General features: G+C 39.8%; 1 protein-coding gene across 1 annotated transcript; it reads right to left on the bottom strand.

Moving 5' to 3' along the window:
- Nucleotides 1-509: 509 nt before the first annotated feature.
- On the bottom strand, nt 510-26,370 carry CIDEA (cell death inducing DFFA like effector a). Its single transcript, XM_069099616.1, has 5 exons — nt 26,267-26,370; nt 8,799-8,943; nt 6,513-6,659; nt 3,804-3,979; nt 510-1,138 (listed from the first exon to the last, which is right to left on the bottom strand). The coding sequence occupies exons 1-5, from the start codon at nt 26,302-26,304 to the stop codon at nt 994-996; spliced, it is 651 nt and encodes a 216-aa protein (XP_068955717.1). The 5' UTR covers nt 26,305-26,370; the 3' UTR covers nt 510-993.
- Nucleotides 26,371-26,693: the final 323 nt, after the last annotated feature.

A 26,693-nucleotide genomic window follows, 5' to 3' on the forward strand; every position in this document is an offset into this window, starting at 1 on the left:
TGTATACTCTAGGTCTGTCTCCTTATGGGGCTCCTACAGTACTCCTTAAGTGATTCTCAGTTCCTGATGCCCTCTGGCCTGGGCAGAAGCAACAGTTCCCACTCAAGGGCTCAGAAAGCAAAATCGAACATGGGCGTCCGGACTGCCCTAAGCCAGAGAAATTGACATCAGCAAGTCTCTTTGAAGGCAAAAGGAAGTAAAAACCTTGGGTTCGGGAAAATATAAAATTCACTTTCCCCCAAAGCTAACAAAATAACTCCACTAATTTTTGTGAAGTCTGAGAAAAGCTCAGATACATTAAAAATGGAGCATTTCTCAATGATGAAAGTAACAGGCATACATTGCATTGGCCATAAAGAATTCCATCCATAAGCCATGTTTAAATTGAAGCTTTTCTAAGAAGTCAAGAAACTGGCAAACTATAACTGCAGTCTTATTTAAGTGAAGATACTACATGTTTTGGCCCCTCAGTGCCCAGTAAAGAACCTTATTAGACACCAATTCTATTTACCAGTTCTTTATTTCTTTAATGGTATCAGTGATCTGTATTGAAGACCCCAAAGTGCTTTTCCTACATTTGCTGTCTAGAAATGTGATTGCATATGAAAGCTACCTTTCAGAGACACATATAGGGATATATGGAGGGCCCTGCCTACTTTCAGTGAGTTAGTCACCAAAGCCTATTTATTGAGTAGTGTATTTGCTGAGTCCAACTTAACAGTGTTCCACAGCCTATAGCTCTTCCCATTTTTGACCCTTGGAAGCCAACTGTGTATATCCTTTCTTCCAGGATCATTAACATAAAGGAATTTCCTAGGAAAAAAGAGCTGGCCTTTTACCTGCATCATTAGTACTGAGCAGTAGTGGCCAACTATCTCCAAATAATGTGTCTAAGAATATAAGGTAGCATCCCTGAAACCAGTCATTTAAAAGTTAACCTTGGGAAACTAAAGGAGCCAGCTACAACCCCTTTAATACAAGGCACTGTCCCCCCTATAGGAGCCACCCCTTGGTTCTTGGTTTCAGAGGAGGAGAAGAATCATCAGTTTCATTAAGTACACCTAACATGTAAGTCCCAGTGTAGATGAGAAATTGTCCGGTGACTTGGGCAGCGTAGGACATAAACCGCAAGAAGTTCCTAGAAGACAGCAGAAATAAGTTGAAAACAAACCAAAAAAGGGTCCAAAGATCTCATCCCTTGCTTGACCAAGTATCTTAGGATAGAAAAAACAACTTTTCTCCTTCCATATCTTGGTCCACTGTCCCCAAAGTGACTCGAGGGTGGGGTGGAAGGAGGCATCAGTTTCCAACACTAGAAGTCACTACCACTCCTGAACTTAACTCAGTTATAATTAAACAGACACACCCCTTAGCTAAATCCTGATTTAAGTGGGATGCCAGGCTTAAATATGGAATAGCACTCGATATAATCAGTGATTTGAGTCATTAATTTTCAGTAACTCTAGAATACTGTTGAGTCCTTAAGAGTCTACCTGATGAAAATAGTTAGTGTAGGCCTGAACTGAAGTTAGGCATGGCCAATGGAAGGGAAAAAAATTAACCATGATCTTGTTGTTATAATGCCCTTATAAAGGCATTAGTCAAATCATTCTGTTCAGAGCAAGTTCAGAGCAATCAGTTAAGTCATCAACTCCAGGGTAGTTCTTAGAAGTTAGAGCCTCTCAAGATGAAAAATAGCCATTCTATCCTGCCTACCACTTACCACTGATTTTAGTATTGAAAACGAGTAATTCTTGTTCATTATAAACAACAGCTTTAACTTTTGTTAAAAAAAAAAAAGCCAGGGGCAGCTAGGTGGCGCAATGAATACAGCACCAGCCCTGGAATCAGGAGAACCTGAGTTCAAATCCAGCCTCAGACACTTAACTTACTAGCCGTGTGACCTTGGGCAAGTCACTTAACCCCAACTGCCCTACCCTCCCTCCTCCAAAAATCAAAACAAACAAACAAAAACAACCAGGAAAAAAAAAGTCCAAAAAGGGTTTTAAAAAAGTTTCCCTTTCGTCCCTAAACTTGGGCTACCATCATAGCCGAGACAACCAGGAACTGTATAAACTTCCTATGCGTGTTCAGTTGCGGGTGGAGGTTTTTCTGAACCTGTCTGCAGATGCCACAGACAAAGTGACTGCCCTTTGCCAGGTGCAGCTTTCCTAGGGACGTGCTCACAAACAGTTGCCTGGAGCCGGACAGCTGGGCTACTCTCATCACGACTTTCTTAGCTGTTGTGGCTATTGAGTGAATGCTGGTTGCCTCTCAGGAGGATCACGTGATCTTCCTGTTGATTTGAACTAATCAGCTGAAATCCTTGAGTTTGTCTTTCAGGGAAGCCCTTTCTGGGAGTCAGATTGCTGCAAGATGCCCATGACCATCTTTTTCGAGCTTAAAGGCACTTTGCTACTGCCTGTGCCTCATTACTAGCTACATATAAAAGGAGTGATTTTAAACAAAATGACAGTTGAAGTCAGACTAAGCTTTTTAATCCCAAGATTAACTGATAAACCTATTTGCCTCTTATTATTCTTAAGCCATCCTCTTGCCCTACTCAGAGAAGGTAGCAGTAAGGACTGTTGTGGGAAGAATACAGAAAGGCAAGTCATTTCTGTTTCTGTCTCTCTCTGGGAGATAAGAGCAGGCACAAATCTTAAATCCACTTAAAGGAGATTTAGAGAGAGCAACAGAGTATCCATAGAGGAATTGCCAAATCTTTGTATAAACTGCCTAGGAGCCCCTTGGGCCATTGCTGCCTTGCTAGAGACTCTCTTCAGGGAACCCTGGGGTCACAGGCTGTATTACTTGCATGGAAATCAGTTCTTCCAATGTTCTATGGAAACTCTGATGGAGGCCCAGAGGAAAATCATAAGCATCACAGCATCTGGAATCACAGGGGCCACAAGGATCACTTCATTCTGCTTCCTTATGGAGAATCCCCAAACTCAGAGGGGGAAGGGTTTTCACCAAGGACACACAGTTAAGTACTAATTGAATCAAGTCAGAATCCACTGATTCCCAGAGCTCAGTGCTGCTTCTGCTACACCAGTATTTATAATAATGTTGAGGGCCAGTGATTATGTGGTTTTAATGTCAATGCACAAACAAGCTCTGAGGTTAGACTGAGAGCTCCTGTACATTTCAGTCAGTCGATATACTTTATTTATTACTTATCAAGCCCCTACTTTGCTAAGCCCTGGGGAATACAGAGAAAGGTAAAAAATAGCTTTCAAGGAGTTTACAGTCTAATGAGGAGACAACATACAAACAACTATATACAAAAAAGCTATACATTAGATAAATTGTCTCCAATAAAGGGAAGACCCCAGCATTAAGGAGGCACAAGAATGACTTTTTTTTTTTTTGCTTTTTGGAGGGGGAGGAAAGGGCAATTGGGGTTAAGTGACTTGCCCACGGTCACATAGCTAGTTTTTGTGTTAAGTGTCTAAAGTTGCATTTGAACTCAGGTCCTCCTGACTCCAGGGCCAGTGCTCTATTCACTGCACCACCTAGCCACCCCCTAGAATGACTTCTTGTAAGAAGAAAGCTTCCCATTTAGCATTATCAGACAATTAATAAGCATTCATTTATCAGACTGGTTAGTCAATAATCACTTATTAAGCACCTACTATGGACCCAGCACTGTGCTAAGTGCTGGGAGTACAAAGAAAGACAAGAATCCCTGCCCTCAAGGAGCTTGAGACCAAGGGAATAGAAATCTCATTTACTGCTGGGAGAACACATGGAGACATTCCACTTGCATGAAAGTACTTAAGCCTATGAAAGGAGCTCACCTCAGCACAGCTTTGGCAGATGAACATTTGATGTCATAGGACACAGAATATATCTCATACATGGTGGCTTTCACATTTAAGCATCCAAGGAAATCTTTGGGATTCATCTTATACAAATCAAAGGTGACTTTTGCTATTCCAGCCTTTTTGGGCTTCTGAGCAACATATTTAGGACCCTGTTTTGAGGAAAGACAGTTTTGTTTTTTTAAAAAAAGTAAAATCCTAGGAAAACCAAACATCTAGTTTTGGTAACTTTTGTTTTAGGCTGGCTTCAGGCTTCATTGAAACCAGTGTAAAATACTGATGCTCATAGGGAGCTGCTTACACTAAGACCTATAATTTAAGCAGAGCTATCTGATTCAGAATTTGAATAATTTGTGTCTTGGTCCAACATTTGTAGCATTGTGATTTTGTTTCTGCTGCCTTAACTTTATTTAGACAAGGAGTATAAACTGTGTCGGATTCAGCTTAGGGAAGCAAGAGTGAGGCCTCAGTGAACTCTAGATAGAAGAGATAAAAGGTATTGAGATGTACTCATGGGTTAACAAGTTGCAACAGATACCAAATAGTTATCCGAATGGGCCTTCTGACCTTACTTTCTGACAATAAAACACTACCATTCATTTTCAATTGAGAGGGAGTCAGCATTGTTTCCATTTTGGAGGAGCAGCCAGGCAGAAGATGTTCATGCCATAATGTTAGCAGCTGAGGTGGAATGAGGATTAAATGTATTGTCAACTTAGAGCTAGAAGGGCCCTGGTCGTTCAAGACCAGCTCCTTTGTATTTTGAAAAAATGGAGACCCAGAGAGGTTAAGAGACTTGTCCATGGTCACACAGGTAAGAAGTAACAAAGTTGCAATTTGAACCCAGGTCCCATGACTTTAAATGAAGTATTGTTCTCACCCACCCACTTCCCCTCCCCAAACTAAGTACTTTGTTTAAAAAAATTCTTTGCTCCAGGCAGAGAATTGGCATTTGAGGAACTTCTTCAAAGTTGTGGTGTGGCTTCTTCAGAACTCCACATTAGTAAGGTTTTTCAGACCAAAGTATTTGAATTCCATTATTTAAAATATTACCAACTGTTTTTATTTCATCCCGTGCAGTTTTCTTATTATTTTCTCATTCCCAGACAGATGCAGTTCTTTCTAAAGTCCTTGAACAGCAGATTACAGATGAGCAATCTGCTAGACATTCTGGTCATAAGCCATTCCCTCTCAGGCAGTCATATGGTCTCCTTAGTGTGATCTGTAGTTTGATGGCCCTATCAGAGGGCTGTCAACTAAAACTTGGGGTCTCTTTGGCAGTGTCCTGACATCCACAAGAAGAGATCCAAATCTGGAGGCAGCAAAGTCATCATCATTCCAGACCTATCTGCCAAACCCATCAAGGTCCATGTAAGTTACCATTATATCTGCTTTGAAAGGGAAGCTGCTGTACTTGAATATAGGAGGGAACTCATTTAATTACACCAGAGCTAAGAAAATTGACTCATCATGACCTAAGGACCTTGGAGCTTATGGAATTCTTATTTATCCCAAGAGGGATAAAGAACGTTATGTAGAAAGCCATCTTCAACTCACTTCTTAACCAGCTCCAAGCTAATATTCTCAATCGTTTAGTGGAGGTTGACACCTACTGGTCATATTCCATATTACAAGTGGCTGATTTTTGATCACTCATTTATAAAGCTTTTTAAGAGTTTAAAAATTATTTGTGCCTTTTAAATTTTTACACATCACAGCCATTCCTCGATATTCTTCCACTCCTAGAATTCATTTAAGATTTGCAAAATGCTTTCCTCATAACATCCCTATGAAATTGTTTATTATATTAAAACATTATTATCTCTATTTTCCAGATGAGAAAACTATTGCTTTGAATGGGTGACTTAATCACGATCAGACAGTTAGTAAATATCTCTCTGAAGCTGAATTTCAACCTAGATCACCTGATTTCAAGTAGTATTCTATTCACTATGTCAAGCTTTCTAGATGTTAGTATAAGCAGATTAACCATAAAAAGTTCTTGTCAGATCTTACTTGCAGGTAGAAAACAATGCCACTTTGGTCAACAATACATTGGGCAGCTAGATGGTGCAATGGATAAAGCATTGGGCCTAGAGTCAGGAGTTCAAACCTGACCTCAGACATTTACTAGCTGTGTGATCCTGGCAAGTCACTTAAACCCTGTTTGCCTCAGTTTCCTCATCTGCAAAATGAACTGGAGAAGGAAATAATAAACCACTCCAGTATCTTTGCCAAGAAAACCCCAGATGGTCTCACAAAGAGTCAGACACCAATGAACAAGAAAACAACTATTCTCTGTAGTGAGAGAAAGGAACCAGACCACCTAGCATCCCTCTGTTTGATTTCAACCTACTAATAACTCATCAGTATATAAGACAACACCTCCTTATATGGGGCTAACCATGTTTTCAAAGTTTATCATTCAGTCACCAGGCCACATCCTCAAGTACACAGTATCTATTCATTGCTGCCTAGAATATAACTATTTATTGATTCAGACAAGCCCCTCAACCTCTTTGTCTCAGTTCTTACAATTTTAATTTCTGAAGATCCTAGTTATATAGGGAATTTGGATAAAGCCCTCCCATTCCTCAGATATACATACTAAGTATGTACAAGCTCCATTGCCAGGAGTTCTGTATACCTGCAGTGAGGGAAGAATCAGGTGAAATTTTTACTTACCAGTGTCCACTTCTGGCCTTTTTCCAAAATCATGAAATGTGTATTATCTCCTAGGGTCTGAAAGAATTCTTCAGTATCCACAACTGTGCCATCTTCTTCCAAAACTAAAGTAACCAGCCCAGAAGTAATTGCCAGGGCATCCAGGGTCTAGATTTGTGACAGAAGAGAAAACCAGTATCATTGTCTTCGTAGTAAGTATGGTCTGATTCAACTCTATCTTTCAGCATTGTCATTCATCTGTTAATTAACTTCCAAAGGAGGTTACTGATACCACCAAGTTTGGATAATGGCAAGATCAGGCAACCACACATTCGTATAATGCTTTAACAGATTTTTTCTTTCTCAAATTAAATTATATCCCAAGGAAATCAAAGTCAGATAGAAAGGACCCACATGTATGAGAGTATTTGTGGTAACATTTTTGGAAGTAGCAAAGAACTGGCAATAAAATAGATGCCCATCAGTTGGAGAGTAGCTAAACAAATTTTGGCATATGAATTAACAAAATATCATTGTATCATTAGAAAAAAATAAATATAATGCAAGGAAGAAGGAAAATTGGCATTTAATAAAAGCTTATCTATGTTAAATGTTTTACAAATATTGTCTCATTTGATCTTCATAACAGCCCTGGGAGATAGGCACTATTATTACCCCCATTTTACAGTTGAGGAGATTGATGCAACCAGAGGTGAAGTGACTTGCCTAGGGTCACCCAACTAATAAGTGTCTGAGGCTAGATATGGACTCAGGTGTTCCTGACTCCAGCCCTCGTACTCTGGTACTATGCAATCAAGCTACCACTATCTGATGGATTCAGAAAAACATGGAAAGATTTGTATGGATGAATACATGGGGAAATGAGCAAACCAGGAGAACAATTGGTTGTCATTGCAAACCTATGACAATAATACTATGAAGGAAATTAACTTTGAATGATCTTAAAATCTGATCAAAGCATCTTAAGTCTCTAAGCTTTAAAAACTATCTTCCTCACAACTTTGTAAGACAGGGAATACCTCCATTCTATACATGGGGAAAATCGATGCTCTAAGATGTTGAGTGATTTGTCCATGGCCATAGTTATCAAGAATTAAAACATAAAATTTAAACCCAGGTCTCTGGATTTCAAGGTCAGCATTTTTTCCACTGAACCTTGTTGTTTGTTCAAAATCTATTACTACAAGGTATCAAAATACATTTTGTAATGTATTTTGTAACGTAAAAATAAATGTCAATGTTCTTCAGGGTATATTCTTGAAACAAAATAGCAATTCTCAAATGACTCTCCCTTTCATAATTTAGTGGATTTCTAAGAAATATATAGCTAATCCCTCTCTTACTCCTTTAATTCCCCTTCCCCTAGTGACTAAATTGGGAAAGAACTTTGAGAAATTGGGGAAGAATCTCTGTCTAGATTCATTTGCAGAAAACAGGAAGTGTCAAGGATATCTAACGAAATACCCTTACTACACACATGCAGTTTTCACTGTCTTCTGCACTCTTTTACCCTAACTTAATATGAGTGATAGATACTGTATCTCAATTTACTTTGAAAGTTTCTCAAACATGTTAATCAGATTGTTTTGGAAAATAGATTTCAAAGAAATCCACCAAATTATCCATGACTGATGTCTATTCTTTACAGAACTGCCCACATGTTGGCAAATTATGGTTTTTCATTTCGTGGTTTTTCGAAGAGTTGGCATGACCAATTTTCCTCTTCCAGTGGCTTTCACATATATGATGATGCGTGGTTCAGCTTCTCATAAAGGTGTCTGACTCAAGTAAAAGTAAAGAGGGTTGCTGCCTCCTTCTTAGCCTCCCAAAGTCCTTAAAACACATTTCCTATCCTTCTCTCTTGCCTTTTTCCCCACATTATTGTCATTGACAACTAAAATAATTTGTATGGTACTTTAAGGTTTATAAAATGCTTTCTATAGCCACACTTGTGCTCTATTATTGACTCCAATGCTTTTAAAAACAACACTTTCCATATCTACAAACAAGATAAAGGTCTAACAGTGTTAGTCTTACCTTTGATTGAGTTTGACCATTAAATTTTAGCTTTGTAAGTCTGAAAATTAGCATTGATTCATAACTAGCATTATTCTTACTCCCTGAAACATATTCTTTAAAAAAAAAAGTCTATTTCTAGATTTTGACAAACCATTAAAGAAAAATAAAAATCTAATTGCTTAGGCTCTGACATTTGACATTGAGTTTTATTATCTATCTTAATTGGACCGACTATGACTAATTAAATGAGGGCTCTTGGAACAGTACCTTGCCAATGAGCTCCTTCAGTGTGTGGGCTGTCACCCCACGCCGGCTACTGCGGTCATGATTTGAGACCCGGAAAGGCCGAGATGAATGCATGAGGGGAGTTAACAGGACTCTTTTGGTTTGTGATCCCACGAAAGTTAAGGGCCTGAAAACAGAAGTCATGTCAAATTCAATTCATTTTCAATTCAATGCACATTTATTAAATGCTCGTTATGTATAAGGCACTGGGGATACAAATTCAAATAGTCCCTGCCCTCCATTAGATTCCCTTGTAGAGTATAATATGTGTATGTAAATACAAAGTATATACAAAGGCATACAAAGTAATTTCAGAAATAACTGCAGGGTACCGGCTTGGAGGCTCAGGAGAGGCTTCATAGAGAAAGTGGGACTTTAGGGACCTGAGGAAACTCAGAATTTTAGGAAGCAGAGACGAGAAAAAAAGTTTGAATCTTGACTTTTACAACAGACCCCATTCCAGAAGTCTTTTAGTCTCAGAGAAACAACTTAAAGTGAATTTTTGAACTTACAATTTTAAGAACAAGTATTTCAATTTTAAAAAAAATTCTGTACAATGTTGTCCAAAAATCGTGCTCTGGTTTTGTTAACCTGATTTAAAAAGGGATCCTTTAGATTATTTTAAATTGATCTGTATTGATAAATAAGGAAGATATTGTCACCCTCTATTTGTCTATAATATTAAACACTCAAAACAAATAATCTGGATTAACTCCATGGAGACTTCCCTGACACCTTAAATCTACAATAATCACTAAGCTTCTTGGATTTGCCATCTGTGTCTCACAATTTAGCACTTTAACATTCTATTTCATATAGAGTATTCTGTCTATGCAGGGAATAGTTCATTATTGGTTGTAGAAACTCAGCTTTTGTTCATTTAAAAATATTTTATTCTGAATTTAAGAAATAAAACAAGCATTTCCATAATATAGTAAAATAGAAAAAAAAAGATTGCACATGAAACTGCCAATCTATTGTATACACCTTGCTATTCCTTTTAAATATATAATTAAGTAGCTTTCTTTTCCTTTTTCTTTTTTTCTTCCCCCACCCTACCCTAGAGATACCACACATCTATATAGATAACACACATTTATCTACACAGACACAAATATATGTTTATGTATGTATGTGTGCCTGCCTGCGCATGCACATGTGTATGTACATATATAAAATTATGTAAAATCATTCTATACATACTACTCCTTATCAGTTCTTTCTCTGGGTATAGATAGTGTCTTCCTTCATAGGTCCTTTGTAGTTAATTTGGATATTTAGAAGTCAAAATGACTTGGTCACCCAAAGTTGTTCATAAAACAATATTGCTGGGGAGGCTAGGTGGTGCAATGAATAGAGCACTGGCCCTGTAGTCAGGAGGACCTGAGTTCAAATCTGGCCTCAGACGCTTAACACTTACTGGCCATGTGACCTTGGATAAAGTCACTTAACCCCAATTGCCATGCCTTCCCCCCTCCAAAAAGCAAAGCAAAACCAAACCAAACCAACATTGCTGTTACTGTATACAACATTCTCTTGGTTTTCATTTCATGCTTCATTGTTTCAATTCATATTTTTCTAAGGTCATTGAGCTCATTTCTTTTAGCATAGTAGTATTCCATCATGATTAAATACCACAACTTATTCAGCTGTTCCCCAATTAATGGGAATCCCCACAATGTCCAGTTCTTTGCTACCACAGAGAGCTGCTATAAATATTTTAGAACACTTAGGTTCTTTCCTTTTCCCCCTAATCATTTTAGAAAACAGACCTAACAATGGCATTGCTGAGTCAAAGGATACACACAGTTTACTAACATTTTGGGCATAATTCCAGATTGTTCTCCAAAATGGTTAGGTCAGTTCACAGTTCCAACAGGGAATTAATGTCCTAATTTTACCACGTTCCTTCCAACACTTGTTGCTTTCCCCTTCCATCATTTTAGCCAATCTGATAGGTGTAAAATGATATCTCAAGGTTATTTTAATTTGTATTTCTCTAATCAATAATGATTTACAGCATTTTTATATGACTATATGCTATTTTGGTTTCTTCATTGGAAAACTGCCTGTTCATATCCTTTGACCATTTATGAATTGGGAAATGACTCATATTCTTATAGATTTGATTAAATTCTTTATATATTTGAAATAGGAATCCTTTAGCTGAGAAATTGTCTATAAATCCCCATACCTTTTCTGCTTTCCTTCTGATCTTGACTACGTTCATTTTATTTGTACAAAACCTTTTTAATTTAAAGTAATTGAAATTGTTTTACACCTTATACTGCTCTCTTATTTATTCATAAATTCTTCCCCTATCCATAAGTCTGATATGTAATATGTTCCATGTTTTATAAATTGTCTTGTAATACATCTCTTCATATCTAGGTCATATATCTATTTTGACCTTATCTTGGTAAATGGTGTAAGATATTGGTCTATACCCAATTTCTGCCAGACTCTATTCCAGCTCTCCCAACAATTTTTTATCAAACAATGAACTCTTATCCCCCAAACTTAAGTCTTTATGCTTGTCAAATACATAATTACTGTAGTCATTTACTTCTGTAAATTGTATATCTACTTTGTTCCATTGATCTACTTTCTTTTCTTAGTCAGTAACAGTTTTGATAATTACTGCCTTATAATATAGATTAAGATCTGGTACTGCTAAAGGCAGCTAGGTGGCACAGTGAATAGAGCACTGGGGCCCTGAAGTCAGGAGGACCTGAGTTAAAATTTGACCTCAGACAGTTGACACACTTACTAGCTGTGTGACCTTGGGCAAGTCATTTAACCCCAACTGCCTTGCCTTTCCCCCTCCAAAAAAAAAAAATCTAGTACTGACAAGCCTCCTTCCTTTACATTTTTTTTCATGAGTTCCTTTGATAGTCCTGAACTTTTGTTCTTCCAAATGAATTGTTATTATTTTTTCTAACTCAGTAAAATCATTTTTTGGTAATTTAATTGGGATGGTATTGAATATATAAATTAATTTAGGTAAAATAGTCATTTTTATTATATTGGCCTTTCCCTTTCCCATGAATAATTAATATTTCTCCAATTATTTAAATCTGATTTTATTTGTATCAAAAGTTTTTTCAAAAAATATTTTAGGGATGGCCAGGTAGCACAGCGAGTAAGAGCACCGGCTCCAGTGTCAGGATGACCTGGGGATCAAATCTGGGCTCAGATACTTAGCACCACACCCAGAAATAACTGGCCATGTAACCTTGAGCAAGTTAACCCCAATTGCTTTAAAAATATATATTTTAGTTTATATAGTTCCCTGGGTTTGTTTTGGCAGTTGTCCTCCCAGGTATTTTATGCCAGGTTATTTTAAATGGGGTATCTCTTGCTATCTCTTTTTGCAGGGTTTTGTTTGTAATATATCACAAATATAAATATATATATATATAATATATATGTATGTATATATATTTATACATATTACATGTATAATGTATATTATACATTTCTGCCAATGATTTATATGGATTTACTTTATATCCTGTTACTTTGGTAAACTTTTGACCTTATTGGTAAAATTATTGTTTCAACTAACTTTTTAGTTGAGTCTTTGGGTTTTTCCAAGCATATCTTCATACTGTCTACAAAAGAGATAGTTTTATTACCTCATTCCCTATTCAGATTCTTTTTTTTCTTCTCTTATATTCATTGTATGGTCTCTTCTAGCTCTAACATCCTATGACTGTTTCCCAAAACAATCTGATTAATTTGTTTGAGTATCCTTCAAAATGAGTCAATATACAGTATATATCACTCATATTTAAGTTAGAATAGAAAAACTTCAGAGGAAGGTGAGAGCTACAAGTGTATAGTAAAAATATTTCTTTAGATATCCTTGGCACTTCCGGTTTTCTGCAAATGAATCTAGACAAACGACTCTAAAAGTTCTCCCCCAGTTTAGACACTGAGAGAAGGGAGACAAAAGAAGGGGTGAAAGAGGGTCCAGGTAACTATAGATTTCTGCCTTTTCCATCTGCTTCTTGTCATAGCAATACTTTACCCTAGTTAGTAGAAATAATGGTTGTCTCACTGAAAGCAATAATATAAATGTTATATTATTAATCAATGCCAATTACTAAGAATATGAGCACCTATATAGCAAGTTTTATTTTGCGTTCTGTGGAAAATACCAAAATAATGTAAGACATGGCAGTCTCTTGCTTTCAAGGAGCTTATAATTTAGTTGGAGATATTACATTCCTGTGTTTGGTGGGGACAGAAGGAATAGGATTATCCTAAGTCAGGAGTTCTTATTGGGGTCTAAGGATCCCCATGGGATCTGTTGATATATTTCAGGAGTCTATGAACTTGGATGAATAAAAAAATAGGTTTTTATTTTCACTAGCCTCTAACAACAATGTAGCATTTCCTTCAATTATAGTTTAAAAAAACAAAACAAAACCCAAACAAACCATTTTCTGAGGATTCCTTAGGCTTCACCAGACTGCCAGAGGTCCATGATAACAAAAAAATGGTTAATAGTCTCTGTCCTAATGAGATTCTAGTCTCCACTAAAAAAATTGGCCCCAGATGGCCGTCTTTGTTATAATTCTTCAGTTTCTTCCCGTCCATGCAAGTATGTATCTGTTGGTCATAACTGACCGCCTTATTTTACACAGAATTTTAAGTCGCTAAATTGGAGGAAGAGCTCAGTTCTCCTAGGACTAAGTACATGGGCTGGCTTTGTGGCAGTTTTCCTAAATGCTGGGAACTGAGTTTTTCACCAGTTGAGTTCTGAGAAATCCAATGTTATTTCTACTTGGCTTCCCCAGAACAGCCTGTTCCCTTCTTGATTTTTCTCTTTACTATGTTCTGCTTTAGTTCACTACCCTGAATGCTTGTCCCCAAGTTTGTAATATCCTTTCCAAAGGCAAAAAATGAGTTCATCAATCACTTGCATTGTCTGTAGGAAGACAAAATGATTAATTGACTGACCTCCCTCCCTCAATCTCCAGGAATGTAATTTTACTCTTTCCTCCCTGAATTGACCAGGTTTTATGTTTTTCAGGAACACGAGAATTAATTTCTTTGGCAATGGCAATCTTTAGCTCTTGCTCAACAAATCCAGTTCCCGTACACTGTGTCTATTCTTATTCAGGGTACTTATTAATTGAGAAAGAGGACAAGAAATGTTTTCTTACCTCTGACAAGGAAAAGAAAGCCACAAGGATAGAAACTAGGTTAGGTCACTGGTGTAATACAGAGCAGGTAGGAAGAACCCTGGTTTCACATCCATCAGATGTTGGGATTGAGAATAGTTAGGTAAGGTACTGATGTTAAATCAATACAAATCTTTCTATGCCTCAAGTACTGTGTGGGATTAGAAGGTAACCTGTGGAGGAACTGGGATGTCCAACCTCACTTTAAGGAGATAGTAGCTAGCTTTCTAATATCATACTTCTTTTATTTGTTATTTATATATATATTATATGTAATAATATATATATATATAATATATATATAATATAATATATATTTTATATGTATTATCATATATAATTTTTTTATTTTTTACTAATTTTTTTTTACTAATATTTGGGTACCTACCATCGATCAATAAAAAAACCCACATTTATTAAGTACCTATTATGAGGTATCAGGAACTTATAAGCACTGGGGATACAATGACAAAAGCAGAACAGTCTTTGACCTCAAGGAGCTTATATTCTAAAGGGAGGATGGCATGTACATATATACACAATATGTACAAAGTAAATAAGGTTATCACCAGCTGGGGTGGGGGGAGAAGAGGAAGCAAAATCAGGAAAGGGTTCGTATAGAAGGTAGTGCTTGAACAGAGACCTGAAGGAAACCAGAGATAAGGAGGAAGTGAATTCGAGGCATGGTGGGCAGCCAGTGGAAAGGGATAGAGAAGGGAGATGGAACTTGCATGTACAGAACAGCACGTAGGCCAATAGGACTGAATTGTGTGTGGGGGAAGGAGAGAGGGTTGTGTGAGAAGGGTCTTCAGGGGTGGAGAACCTGTGGCCTCAAGGGCACATGGCCCTCTAGGTCCCTCAAGTGTGGCCCTTTAATGGAATCCAGACAAAGGGCCACATTTGAGGACCCAGAGGGCCACATGTGGCCTTGGGGCTGCAGATTCCCCACCCCTTGTCTAGATTGTGCAGAACTTCAGTGCAAGACAGTGATAGATATTTTCAGGAATACAAAGACATGGACCTTGACCTCAGGTAGCAAACCATCTAGTGAACTCTGAAGGCATCATGTCTCCTATTACTTACCTCACTAACAGTAATGGTCCCCTGGATATCCACTGCACAATGTTTTTTTCTTTATCTTTTAGAAGTTGTGTTATCTGATACCTTCTGCAGTTTCCCCTATTCCTGCAGTGAAGTTCCAGATGTTAGGATTTAGTGAACCAAGGTCATTATTCTAAATGGAAGAGCTCATAAATGGATAAATCATGCTCTACTCAATCACCATCTTAAAAAAAAGCCAGAATGCACAGTGTTGAGTATAGAAACTTCCTTGTTACACTCATTTCGGTAATATGTGACATCAGAATTGTGTGACTGAGAACATGAAATGATTTTGCTTGATAAAGGTGAAAGTTCAGGAACTAAATGTTAATCATATTACTATTTTTCTTTTACCTGTCTCTAACTGGAGAGAAGAGTAGCCGACTAATTTCAGAAAGATAATCAAGAAATTTACTGTGTGGGGCAGCCAGGTAGCACAGTGAGTAAGAGTACCGGCTCCAGTGTCAGGATGACCTGGAGATCGAATCCCAGGCTCAGACACTTAGCACCCACCCACAAACACCTGGCTGTGTAACCTTGAGCCAGTTACTTAACCCTGATTGCTTAAAAAAAAAAAAAAAAGAAAAGAAATTTACTGTGTCTTATAAAAAAATGTTATCACAATCTTTTAGCAATTGTTTTAATGACAATCTGAATACTTTTACTGAATACTAATATAAGAAATAATAAAATCATAGGTTTAGGGCTGGAAGGATCTTTGGAGCTCATTTAGTTCAATCTTAGCATTTTATCAATGAGGGAGCTAAGCCATTGAATGACTTATTCCAGGTCACATAGGGAATAAGTTCCCACGCCAGGATTTGAACCTAAGCTCTGATGCTAAATCTAGTTTTCATTTCACTATGCCACATTCTTTTTCAGACTAGGTCTCCCTTTATTAACCAGACATGAAATGCAGAGTCTACTTGGAGGCTAGCCCCATTCTGAAAAGCATCAGAGCTTTGGCAGGTTCTGTTTTCCAACCTGAGCTAATTCTCCCCTCTTTAGGCAACTTGGTGTTGTTCGAGGGCTGAAATAAGTGTAGACACCCAATCAGTATAGCCCATTGCAGCCTAGAACTCCTGAACTCAAGAGATCCATCAGTATCAGCCTTCTCATTAGGTACTAAAGTATCACATTCTACCCACAGATGGCTTCAGAGAGATACGATAAAGCTTCAGTGAGATAGAATTGAACTGAAATTAAGGGTACCTTTTAATATTCCTGCAGAAATATTTTATTGTCTACATTTAGTGATGACCCATTTAAAAAATAATGATCTGGGATGATACTGTTTTGGTCCTAAATGTCCAACTAGAGTAGAACCAATAATGGCTCCTTAATTAATGCTTAATAATTTAATCTCTTCTTTTCAATGGGGTTAGTTTACATGGTTCTTGATAATATTAGCTTTTACAGATGGACAGCTTGCTAAGAATGGTTCTAAATTGAAATTATAAACTAGTGAAACAGACTGAAAGGAAATCTCTACTTTAGCCTGGTAAAGTCTTAATAGTTCGGAGATTATTAAATTAGATTAAATTAGGCCAATATAACATGGTTCTTCTAGCAGAAGAGGTGAAGGCTTTGATTAAGCAATTTTGAGCAGCTGCTAGGTACAATGAACTAAGAAGAAAACATACCTTTACCATCTACAAAGAAGTGCCACAAAGTTACCTTCTCCTGTCAAGAATATAATGATCTAGCTGGTTTAAGTGGATTCTATAATTTATGTCCTTTCCATAGTGGATTCGCACAGATCCAACAGCGACAACTATCTCTGAAAATTTACATTTTCTTTCTCGTCACTACTTTGAAGAGTTGATCAAATATGAACATGTGACTCACGGGATGGGGCAGAACAATTTGTAGGGTCAAATGCAAATGTATCCTTCATATTCTAACTAGTTCTTTTTCATGGAGGAACATTTCAATATCCCTTGACGTTCCCTAACATTCCATTATAATCACCTCCTTGCTAAGTAACTTTGAAGAGCTGACCAAGTAATGGTGCTGGGGATACTTGCAGGTTGTCGTTTGCCCTTCATTCTCAAAGAGACCATGACGTCAGCAAGACGATGCCATGACTTGCAAATAAACTAGATTCAAGTAGGGGAGAGCTGTGCAAGGTCACTAGACTCACTTTCTCTTCTGGAGCCATCTGGGTCCAATAGCAAGATTGGGATAACTAGGGATGGCCCCACTGCAGGTAGTAGATGTACTCTTTTATCAATATTTCTAACATGCCAATGTCTTCATACTTTGAGACAGATAGATGGCATGGGATAGGAATCAGGAAGACTCAAGGTCAAATTCAACTTCATACACTCACTAATTGTGTGATCCTGAACAAGTCACTCAACCTCTGCTTACAATTTCTCAACTGTAAAATTGGGATAATAATGGTACCTATCTCCCAGGGCTGTTGTAAAGCACAAAGTACAGTGTCTGGCACATAATAGGTGCTTAATAAATGTTCATTCTTTCCTTTGTCTTCTATGGGTGCTTTGTTTGTTTTTTAGCTCTGGACTTTGAGTCTGCCTTCTCCATCACCTCTGCTACCCAGGAGAAGCATGGTACAATAGTCATAACCTGGAATCAAATGGCTTGGGTTGAAGTTTCAACTCTGACACTTAAAAGCTGTGAGATAGTGGGCACACATTTTCCTCTCTGGTCTTTAAGTTCCTAATCTAAAAAAAATGGGGATAATGCTTTCTATATTACAAGACTGGGGGGAAAAAGTAGTTCATAAGCCTTAAAGAGCTATGTGAATGTGAGTTCTCAAATTCCTGATAAAACTATTTTTCTTCCAACTGACCCATCTTCTCTGTATGACCCTGGCTGAATTACTTAATCTCTCTTTGTTCTAGGCAACTCCTTAAGACTAGCAGTTGGAGAGAAGGTGCCAACTCCAACTGGTGGAGAAGGTTCTCTATAGAAATAAAATCACAGGTCCAGTCTTGAGCCCTATCCTATCTGACCCCTCTTCTCTAGTCTCATTGCAACCACCCTAGCGGAGCACTATTTATCCTCTAACTAGAATATGACAATAGTCTAACATGTCTTTCTCTCCCTTTCTCACTTCTAGAACATTCTTCATCCAACTGCTGGACTAACTGATCTCTATTTCTAGATCTGGTCATATCTTCTGACCCTTAAAAGTCTGAAGTGGCTCCCTGTTGCCTCCAGGATAAAGGTCAAACTCTTCTGCCTGGCATTCAGGCTCTTTCACAATCTGGCACTGCCCTCCCTTTTCAGTATTATTTCTTATTCCTCCCTTTCATACCCTCTGCTTTCCTGCCAAATGAAGGTACTCTTTCCTCTGAACAAGTCCTGGTCTCTTCTGTCACCGTGTCCTTGCTTATACTGTCCCCTTTTACCTGGGATGCTTCCCTTGCCTGCTGAATTCCTGCTTACCTTAGTTGTTCAAAGTTAAACTCAAATAGAATCTTCTTCATGAAGGCTTCTTCCTTCTGGTCAGTAATAGTCTCCTCCCAACCCAGATCACACACAGCTAGGGGCTTCGTACCTATCTAGTGCACTTAGCACAAAATGTTGTGTACCTTAGATATCTAGCTCATCCTCCAACTAGAGTGTTAGCCCCCTGAGGGCATCTTATCTAAACCTTGTATCTTTCCCAGTTGACTTATTCATGTATTAATTTAGTCCAATAAATATTTACTAAACCCCTGTTTTAAAGAGGGTACTCTGTTAGGTGCTGGGAAAGATGCAACATTTAGATGTGACAAAGTGCCTGCTTTCAGGGAGGTTACATTTTAGTGGAGGAGGGAGATACAATAAGTTCAGAGATAAGTAAAAGGCAATCTTGAAAATTGTGAGCTCAAACAACTGAGGGAATCAGGAAATGCTCAGAGGAAGAACAAGAGGGAGAGAGGGAGATTTGATCTTTGAAAGAGAAGAGTTTGCTGAGGACATGAGGAAGGTATGCAATTCCAGGCAAAGGGGATAGTTCCATTGAGGCAGGAAATTCTAGAAGCAGCATCTAGGTTCTCAGTCAGGAACACAGAGTGCATGTAAGCAAACACAATGAAACAAGGTTGGAAAGAGACTGGAGTTAGGCAACAGAGGTTCAGAATAGGGAGTTTTTAGTTTTATGTCTTTTTTTTTTTTTTGCTTTTTGGAGGGCAATTGGAGTTAAGTGCCTTGCCCAAAGTCACATGGCTAATAAGTGTGTCAAGTGTCTGAGGCCAGATTTTAACTCAGGTCCTCCTGACTCCAGGGCCAGTGCTCTATTCACTGTGCTACCTAGCCACCCCTATGTCTTTCTCTTAATCCTCATTCTTCTTGAACTCTGTAGCACTTGGCATCTCCTCCTGTGTATTTTCTCTTCTCTCTGGATTTTTGTAACATTGTTTTCCCTTGATTCCCTTTGTACTTGTCTGGGCATTCTGTCTCAACTGATTTTTCTTTGCTAGATGATCATTCCTATCCTGCCCTCTGTTTGTGGGTGTTCCCCAAGGTTTCATTCTGGGACTGGCTTCTCTCCTCAGGCTACACTCTTTGGTTGACTCATTTCCCATGAGTTCAATCACCTCTATGTAGAAGCTTTCTAGATCTCTATGTTAAGCCCAGGTCTCTAGCTCCTATGTTCCAATCCTGCTTACCAGACATTTTGAACTAGAAAAAAAAATCGGAAATAGGTATCTTAAACTCAACGCCTCCCAAACAATTCATTATCTTGCCTCTGAAACCCACCTCTCTTCTGAATTTTCCTCTTTCTGTCAAGGGAACTACCATCCTTCCAGTCAACAAAGTTAGCACTGACTCTACTCACTCTCTCTCACACTACATATCCAAATCAGTTGCTAAGTTTGGTCCATTCAGCTTCCATATCTCATACTCATATGCTCTCTCCTTCTCCCTCTCCCTTTCCCTTTCTTCATATGGTCACCACTCAGGTTCACGGTCCCATCAATTCTCACTTGGAACTACTTAAATAACTTCCTTATTGGTTCCTCTCAATCCATCCCTTGAATAGCTGGTAAAGCAACATTACTAATGTGTAAATGTAACTGTGTCATACACTCCCCAATAAACTCCACTGGCTCCCTATTGCCATTAGGATTGAATACAAACTGTTTGCTTTGGCACTTATAACCCTGTACAACTTGGTTGTGGCCTGTCTTTCCAGATCTATTACACACTACTGTGATTTCTGAATTCTATTGCCCTGCTAAACTGGCCTGTGTGCTGTTCCATCTCCAATTGATCTTTAGCTTTGCTGTTTCTATCTATAAGAATGAAATGCTTTGTCTCCCCTTCTAAGAAGTCATCAGGAAACTGTTTGCTTCCGTATGCAGATTGGGGAAGGTGGACAGTCACTTTCCAACAATCATAGTTATAGTTTGCTTGTAATAACCTCATTCTTTAGGGTGTACCAAGCTCAGCAGGAATACTTAAGTCTTCTTGGAATTTCAGAAACTTCCTAAAGCTTTTCTGTAATAAGGCTTACTCAATCAAGCCAACCAATGTACAGCACATTTCTTATCCTTCACCATCAGGCTCCACTTAGCTTAGGGACCAACATTTTTAACCTTCTTAGATTACTTTTAAATGGTCAAAAGCAAGACTACTTTCTGAAGCTTTAATTTAGTCTTCAGCTTACACTAGGAGTGTTCCCTGCACATATTCCACATGTTAACAACCAGCATGTATCTATAAATGTGTAACTTTTTCAAATACATCTTCTTAAATACAAGTGTCTCGTCTTTAGGATGGTCTGTGGAAACATGAATCGTGGCTGGGAAAACCAAAGTACATTCAATACCTCCCTTCTTTCCTTTAGCTTGCTACAAGAAGAGAAATCTGATAGATCCTGGGTCAGCTCCTTGAGGCCAGGGGCTGTTTTATTTTTCTTTATTTCCCCAGAGCCTGTAGAGTGCTTTGCATGCAGTAGGGACCTAATAAATGCGTATTGAAGTGTGCAAACCAGTACTTCCTGATAAGCAAGATGAATTCTATTCATTCCCACGTGAAAGATTGTTTTGAAATCCTTTGGTCCTTACATCTTTTCATTGCCTATTAAGTAGCTAATTGGTGAAGGAATACCTATAACTGACATTTATATATCACAGCAACTCTGTGAGACAAATACCACAGGTAGGACAGTCCTTGTTTCGCCTATGAAGCAGTGTGGTACAGTGAATAGAGCGTAGGACTTGGAGCAGGCAAAGACTTCAATTCAAATCCTGCCTCTGAATCTAACAGCTTCATACCCCTGGTCTAGTGGCTTAACCTCTGAGTTTTCTTGAACAGCTCCTTGGACCTACAACTGATGATTTGCAAGGCCAGAAAGCTTTCCACTATGTCATGTTGCCTCTTGAGTACTGGATGTTCAGTCTATACCTTTTATTTACTATTAAAGCATAAACTTTAACACAGAAGAAAGGGCTGTTTCATCGCAGCACCATGGATAAAGTACTGTACCTCCTGAGTTCCCACAGCTAGTCTCATCACCCTGCAGGATACAATCAGCCTTGGCGCCCTCTGCTCCTCTAATTGGCAGTTGGAGCCATGAACTTCTAAAGCTCCATTTAAAGAAGTGGGGCAGGACAGCAATCTACCTGCTTCCCAGGGAGCTGTGCTCATCTTGATCTTGCATTTTTCATCCATGCTCTCAAACAGAGTATCTTCCCCCCCCCTTTTCAATTTTCTTTTGTGTTTGGTCTTCCCCCGTGAGATTATAAACTCCTTGAGGGCAAAACCTGTCTTTCTTTTTTGTATGTAGTATCCCCAGCATTTACTATAGTGCTCAATACATGGTAGATATTTAGTAAATGTTTATTGAATATTTACTGATGTGAGAACTAGTCATGTCTAGACTTGGATTCACCAACCAATAATGTGTTTACTTGTGGTTATCACAGGATTAGAAACCTAGGTTTGTCATTTCTACCTTAGTAGCATGTCATATAGGGGCATCTGGGTGGTTCAATGGATAGACTACCAGGCCTGGAAGCAGGAAAATTCATCTTCCTGAGTTCGAATCTGGTTTCAGACACATACTAGCTGTGTGACCCTGGGCAAGTCACTTAACCCTATTTGCCTCCATTTCCTCATCTGTAAAAAATGAGCTGGAGAAGGAAATGGCAAGCCAGTCTAGAATCTTTGCCAAGAAAACCCCAAATGGAGTAATGAAGTCAGACATGACTGAAAATACCTGAACAACAACAACAACGAAAAGCATCCCTCCCATATGTCCTCTTCTCTCCCCCACCACAACTACCAACCCTGTTGCAGGTGCTCATTACCTAAAGCCTGGTCTACTGCAATATGATTGAACATGAATAACCTATATGGACTGCTTGCCCTCTCAGTAGGGCAGAGAGTAGGGAAAGAGAGAGGAATAGACTTTGGAATTCAAACCTTTAAAAATTGTTTTAACATATAATTGGGGGAAAAATAAAATATTATTAGAAAAAAAGTTTGCTGGTTGGTCTCCCTGCCACCAGTGTCTCGACTCTAGTCCTTCCTCCACTCAGCTATCAAATTAATCTTCCTATAGTTCTGACCAAGTAAACCCCCTTTCACACAAATACTCGACAAACACCCCTGGCTCTCTATTACCTCTAGGACCAAATATAAAATCTGTTTGACTCTTAAAACCTTGCATAACTGATAATAACTGCCCCCTTCCAATCATTCAGCCTTCTTACACTTTATTGCCCTCAATGTACTCTGGGAAGCAGAGATAATGGGCTTCTTTCTGTTCTTCAAAAGCCCCACTCTTCCATCTCCCAACTCAGACTGTTTTCACTGACTGTCCCCCATGCCTAGAATACTCTCCCTCCTCAACTCCACCTCCTAGGGCTTCCTTCAAGTCTCAGCTAAAGTCCTACCTTCTGCAAGAAAACTTTCCCAGTCCTCCTTAATCTTACTGTCTTCTCTGGAGACCATACTCAATTTATCCTGTATGTGTCTTGTTTATTCATATTTGTTTGCTTTCTGTCTCTTTTCTGTGATCTCTTTGAGAGCAAGGGCTGGTTTTTTTTGGTTTTTGTTGTACTTGTAGAACTTAGTATAGTACCTAAGGCATAGTTGGTACCTCTCAAATGCTAGCTGTTAGATCTAGGTGAGAACTTAGGTATCATATAGTTCAATTCCTAATTCTACACACCAGTAAATGGAGGCCCAGAGAGAAATAACTTTTCCCAGGATACATAGGTTGTATAAGATAAAGGTCCAACTAGAACTTGTTCAGGGACAGCTAGGTGGCATAGTGGATAGAGGACTGGGCCCGGAATTAGGGAGACTCATCTTCCTGAGCTCAAATCTGGCCTTAGACACTTACTAGTTGTATGACCCTGGGCAAGTCACTTAACCCTGTTTGCCTCAGTTTCTTAAAGTGTAAAATTAGTTGGGGAAGGAAATGGCAATCCATTTCGGTATTTTTGCCAAGAAAACCCCAAATAGGACACAAAGAGTCAGACAGAACTGAACAACAATGAACACAACCTATTTGGTCCCTGTCCTTAGGAAGAGATGAGTGAGTGATCCTCCAGCAGCCTTGTGGCTGTATTAGAGTAGCCAAGGGATAAGGAAATGCAAGGAGTCATGGCAGGAGAGAAGTAAAAGGGGGGTGGCAATTTCACTATGAAGGCAAAATAACTCAAGGTCTTGAAGGAGGCTGCCTAATTATATTGGAGATTGTGTTAGTCATGACCTCTGTTTAGTCGTGGCCTGCTGCTTGATCAGTGGCAGTAGATTTGGCAAAATCAAGATTTCCTAATTCTTAACTCGAGGCCCCTAGGTGGCACAGTAGATAGAGTGCTGGGCTTGGAGTCAGGAAGACTCGTCTTTCTGAGTTCAAATCTGACCTCAGACACTGACTAGCTGTGTGACTCTGGGCAAGTCACTTAACCCTGTTTGCCTCAATTTCATCACCTGTAAGAATCGAGTTGGAGAAGGAAATGGCTAACCACTCCACTATCTCTGCCAAGAAAACCCTGAACAGGTGACAAAGACACAAATTAAAAAAAAAAAAAACCACCAACTAAACAAACAATTCCCAATCCAAGATTTATTCTACTATCCTGAACTAACCAACATCAGAGGTAATTTAGTTCAAAGACCTCATTTATGATATCCCTTACAATCCTCCAAGTCTTCAACTATTTTCTGCTTAAAGTTATTCAGTTATGTAAACTCACTACTTCATAAGGCAATTCAATTCAATAGGATTTATTAAGTGCCTATAAAGGCAAAGCACGGTGCTTCACGATGGAGATATAAAGCCAAAAATGAAACAGTCCTTGCCTTCACGGAGCTTCTGTTTTACCAGGGAGGGGTGAAACCTGCACAGATAAGCAACTATAAAATCCATACAGAGTAATTTCAGAGGACTAAAAATGGGGGGGGGGAGGAAGAGGGAGAAGACAACTAAGAAAAAAGACAACTTCAGAGAAACTCCCCATTTTAAATGTATATTCTAATAGCTCAGGAGGATTATCATGGAAGTGAAGACCTTTTAAAGGCCATAGACAAGATATGGTCACTGAAATTTTTCAATAAAAAAGGCAACTTCTCCAATGCAGGCAGACCCCAAAGCAATACTGAAGGGAAGGGTAGGTGGCTTTTACATTGGATAGCTAGAATCAATTAGAAGAAGGATCACAGGTTCAGGGATGTCACTCTTGGTTGTTGAGTCATTTCAGTCATGTCTGACTCTCCATGACCCCATTGGGGTTTTCTTGGCAGAGATACTGGAGTGCTTTGCTATTTCCTTATCCTGCTCATTTTACAGATGAGGAACTGAGGCAAACAGGATTAAGTGACTTAATTAGGTGACGCAGGGTCACAAAGCTAGCGTCAGAAAGAAGATCCTCCTGACTCCAGGGACAAAACCCTATCCACCGCCCTGACTAGCTGTAGATGTCACTGTAGATGGGACAAAGCTGGATGGCCATCTACCAGAGATATTGTAGAGGACATCCCTACACGAGTAGGATGTTGGGTTGTATAATTAACGTCTCTGGACCTCCATTTCTTCATGTAGAAAGTGAGAAGGTTGGGCTAGATGATTGCCAAGATTCCCTTCCAGATCTGAATCCTGTGGTCTCTGAAGCTCCCTTTTATTTTTAAACCTGTTTCTGTGGAACAAAGCTCCTACCGGTTTCTGAGATCCATCTCGGTTCTTAAGATTCTGTGATAACATTATCCCCCCCGCCCCCCATTTGACAAAATTTCCACCAGGGAAACTAAACCACAACACATCTGATGCTGAACACCAAGGCCCAACAGAGCTCAAGTAGCAATTATTTTCATTCAAGAGCCCTGGAGAGGCATTCTCCTGGTTCCAGGGGTCTCAGAAGGGCAACTGCCCTAACAGCCTTCTACTACCAAGAGAGTGAGACTATCGCAGCCTCTCCTTACTGGGTTGCATAAACACCTTGGGAAATCTGGAATTTCTCTCATACAAACGCAATTCTCTATACAGCAGCTTCGCAGATACTCCCAATGCCAGGACCCCTAAATACCCGCATCCCCATTAAATTCCTGACACCTGGAAGCTCTAGCAGGCTAAGTTGGAAAACGTGTCTCCCGTTTCCCATTTTCCTTGCCCGCCACTTCCAAATTCCCAGATCCCTTGACCTTGAGAGCAGACGATCCAATTGGACACTCTCCACCCACCGTGCAGACCGAGCGACGGCGCCGCAGAGACCAGCCAGAAGCCTCTGCGCTGTTCAGGGGACCCTGGCGGGCAGCAGCACCAGCAGGTGGATGGAGTGCGAGCGCTCGCACACTTCCCAGCAAGGCACACCTAGACTGGAGCCTGAGTCAGCCTTTAGACATTGAGGGCGAAGCGGAGGAAGATGGGAGGGCGGACGCCCCGCAGAACAATGAACAAGTAACCCTAGCAGAGCAGGAGTCAAAGCCCCTGGGCGCCCTGCGCTCTGAGGGCGAGAAAGGGAGGGAGCAAGGCAAGCAGCTGTGCTGGCTCTGCTCCTACTCGGGCAGAGTGCTGCCGGCTGGACGCGGACGGGACATGCACCGCAAGACTCTCCATCGGGACTGGACTCGAAGAGTTCGGAGTCCAAGGAGAACCGGAGGCTGGGGGCAAGCCGGGGCTGGAAGGGGAGAGAACCGGGGACACCCCTCCCGTGACCGCGTGGTCGTGGGGACGCGCTGCGAACCAACCTTATCAGGGTGCCAGCATAGTCCCTGGCGGTGTCCATAGCGTGGTAACCTTTGTTGTGGAGCTCCAGGGAAGAGTGGGCGGGTGGCGCAACTGACCGCAAGCCACCTTCAGCACCCCCCCCTATCCCTTCTTAAAGCCCCGGCCGCGGGTCCACGCCCCCGCCCCCACCCCAGTCCTGGCCACGCCCCGCCGCGGCTGGCCGGAGCTCTGACCCAGCCGAGGTTGAGGACACAGGGGGCTGGAGAAAGGAAACGGGGAGGGGAGAGGGGAAACTCGGACCCTTGACTCCCCGGCCTCCTGCAGGCTTGTCCCTAGGGCTGCGGAAGCGGACTTTCTGATTGATCAATTAATTTGTTCATTCATTTAACAAGCATTTATTAAATAATGTTGTTTCTGCGTCTCTGGAGAGTCAAAAACAAAACCTAA

This window comes from Petaurus breviceps, unplaced genomic scaffold, assembly GCF_028583685.1.
Source record: "Petaurus breviceps papuanus isolate PSGF00001 unplaced genomic scaffold, PetGlider_PUasm1.0 38, whole genome shotgun sequence".
Lineage (NCBI taxonomy): Eukaryota > Metazoa > Chordata > Mammalia > Diprotodontia > Petauridae > Petaurus > Petaurus breviceps.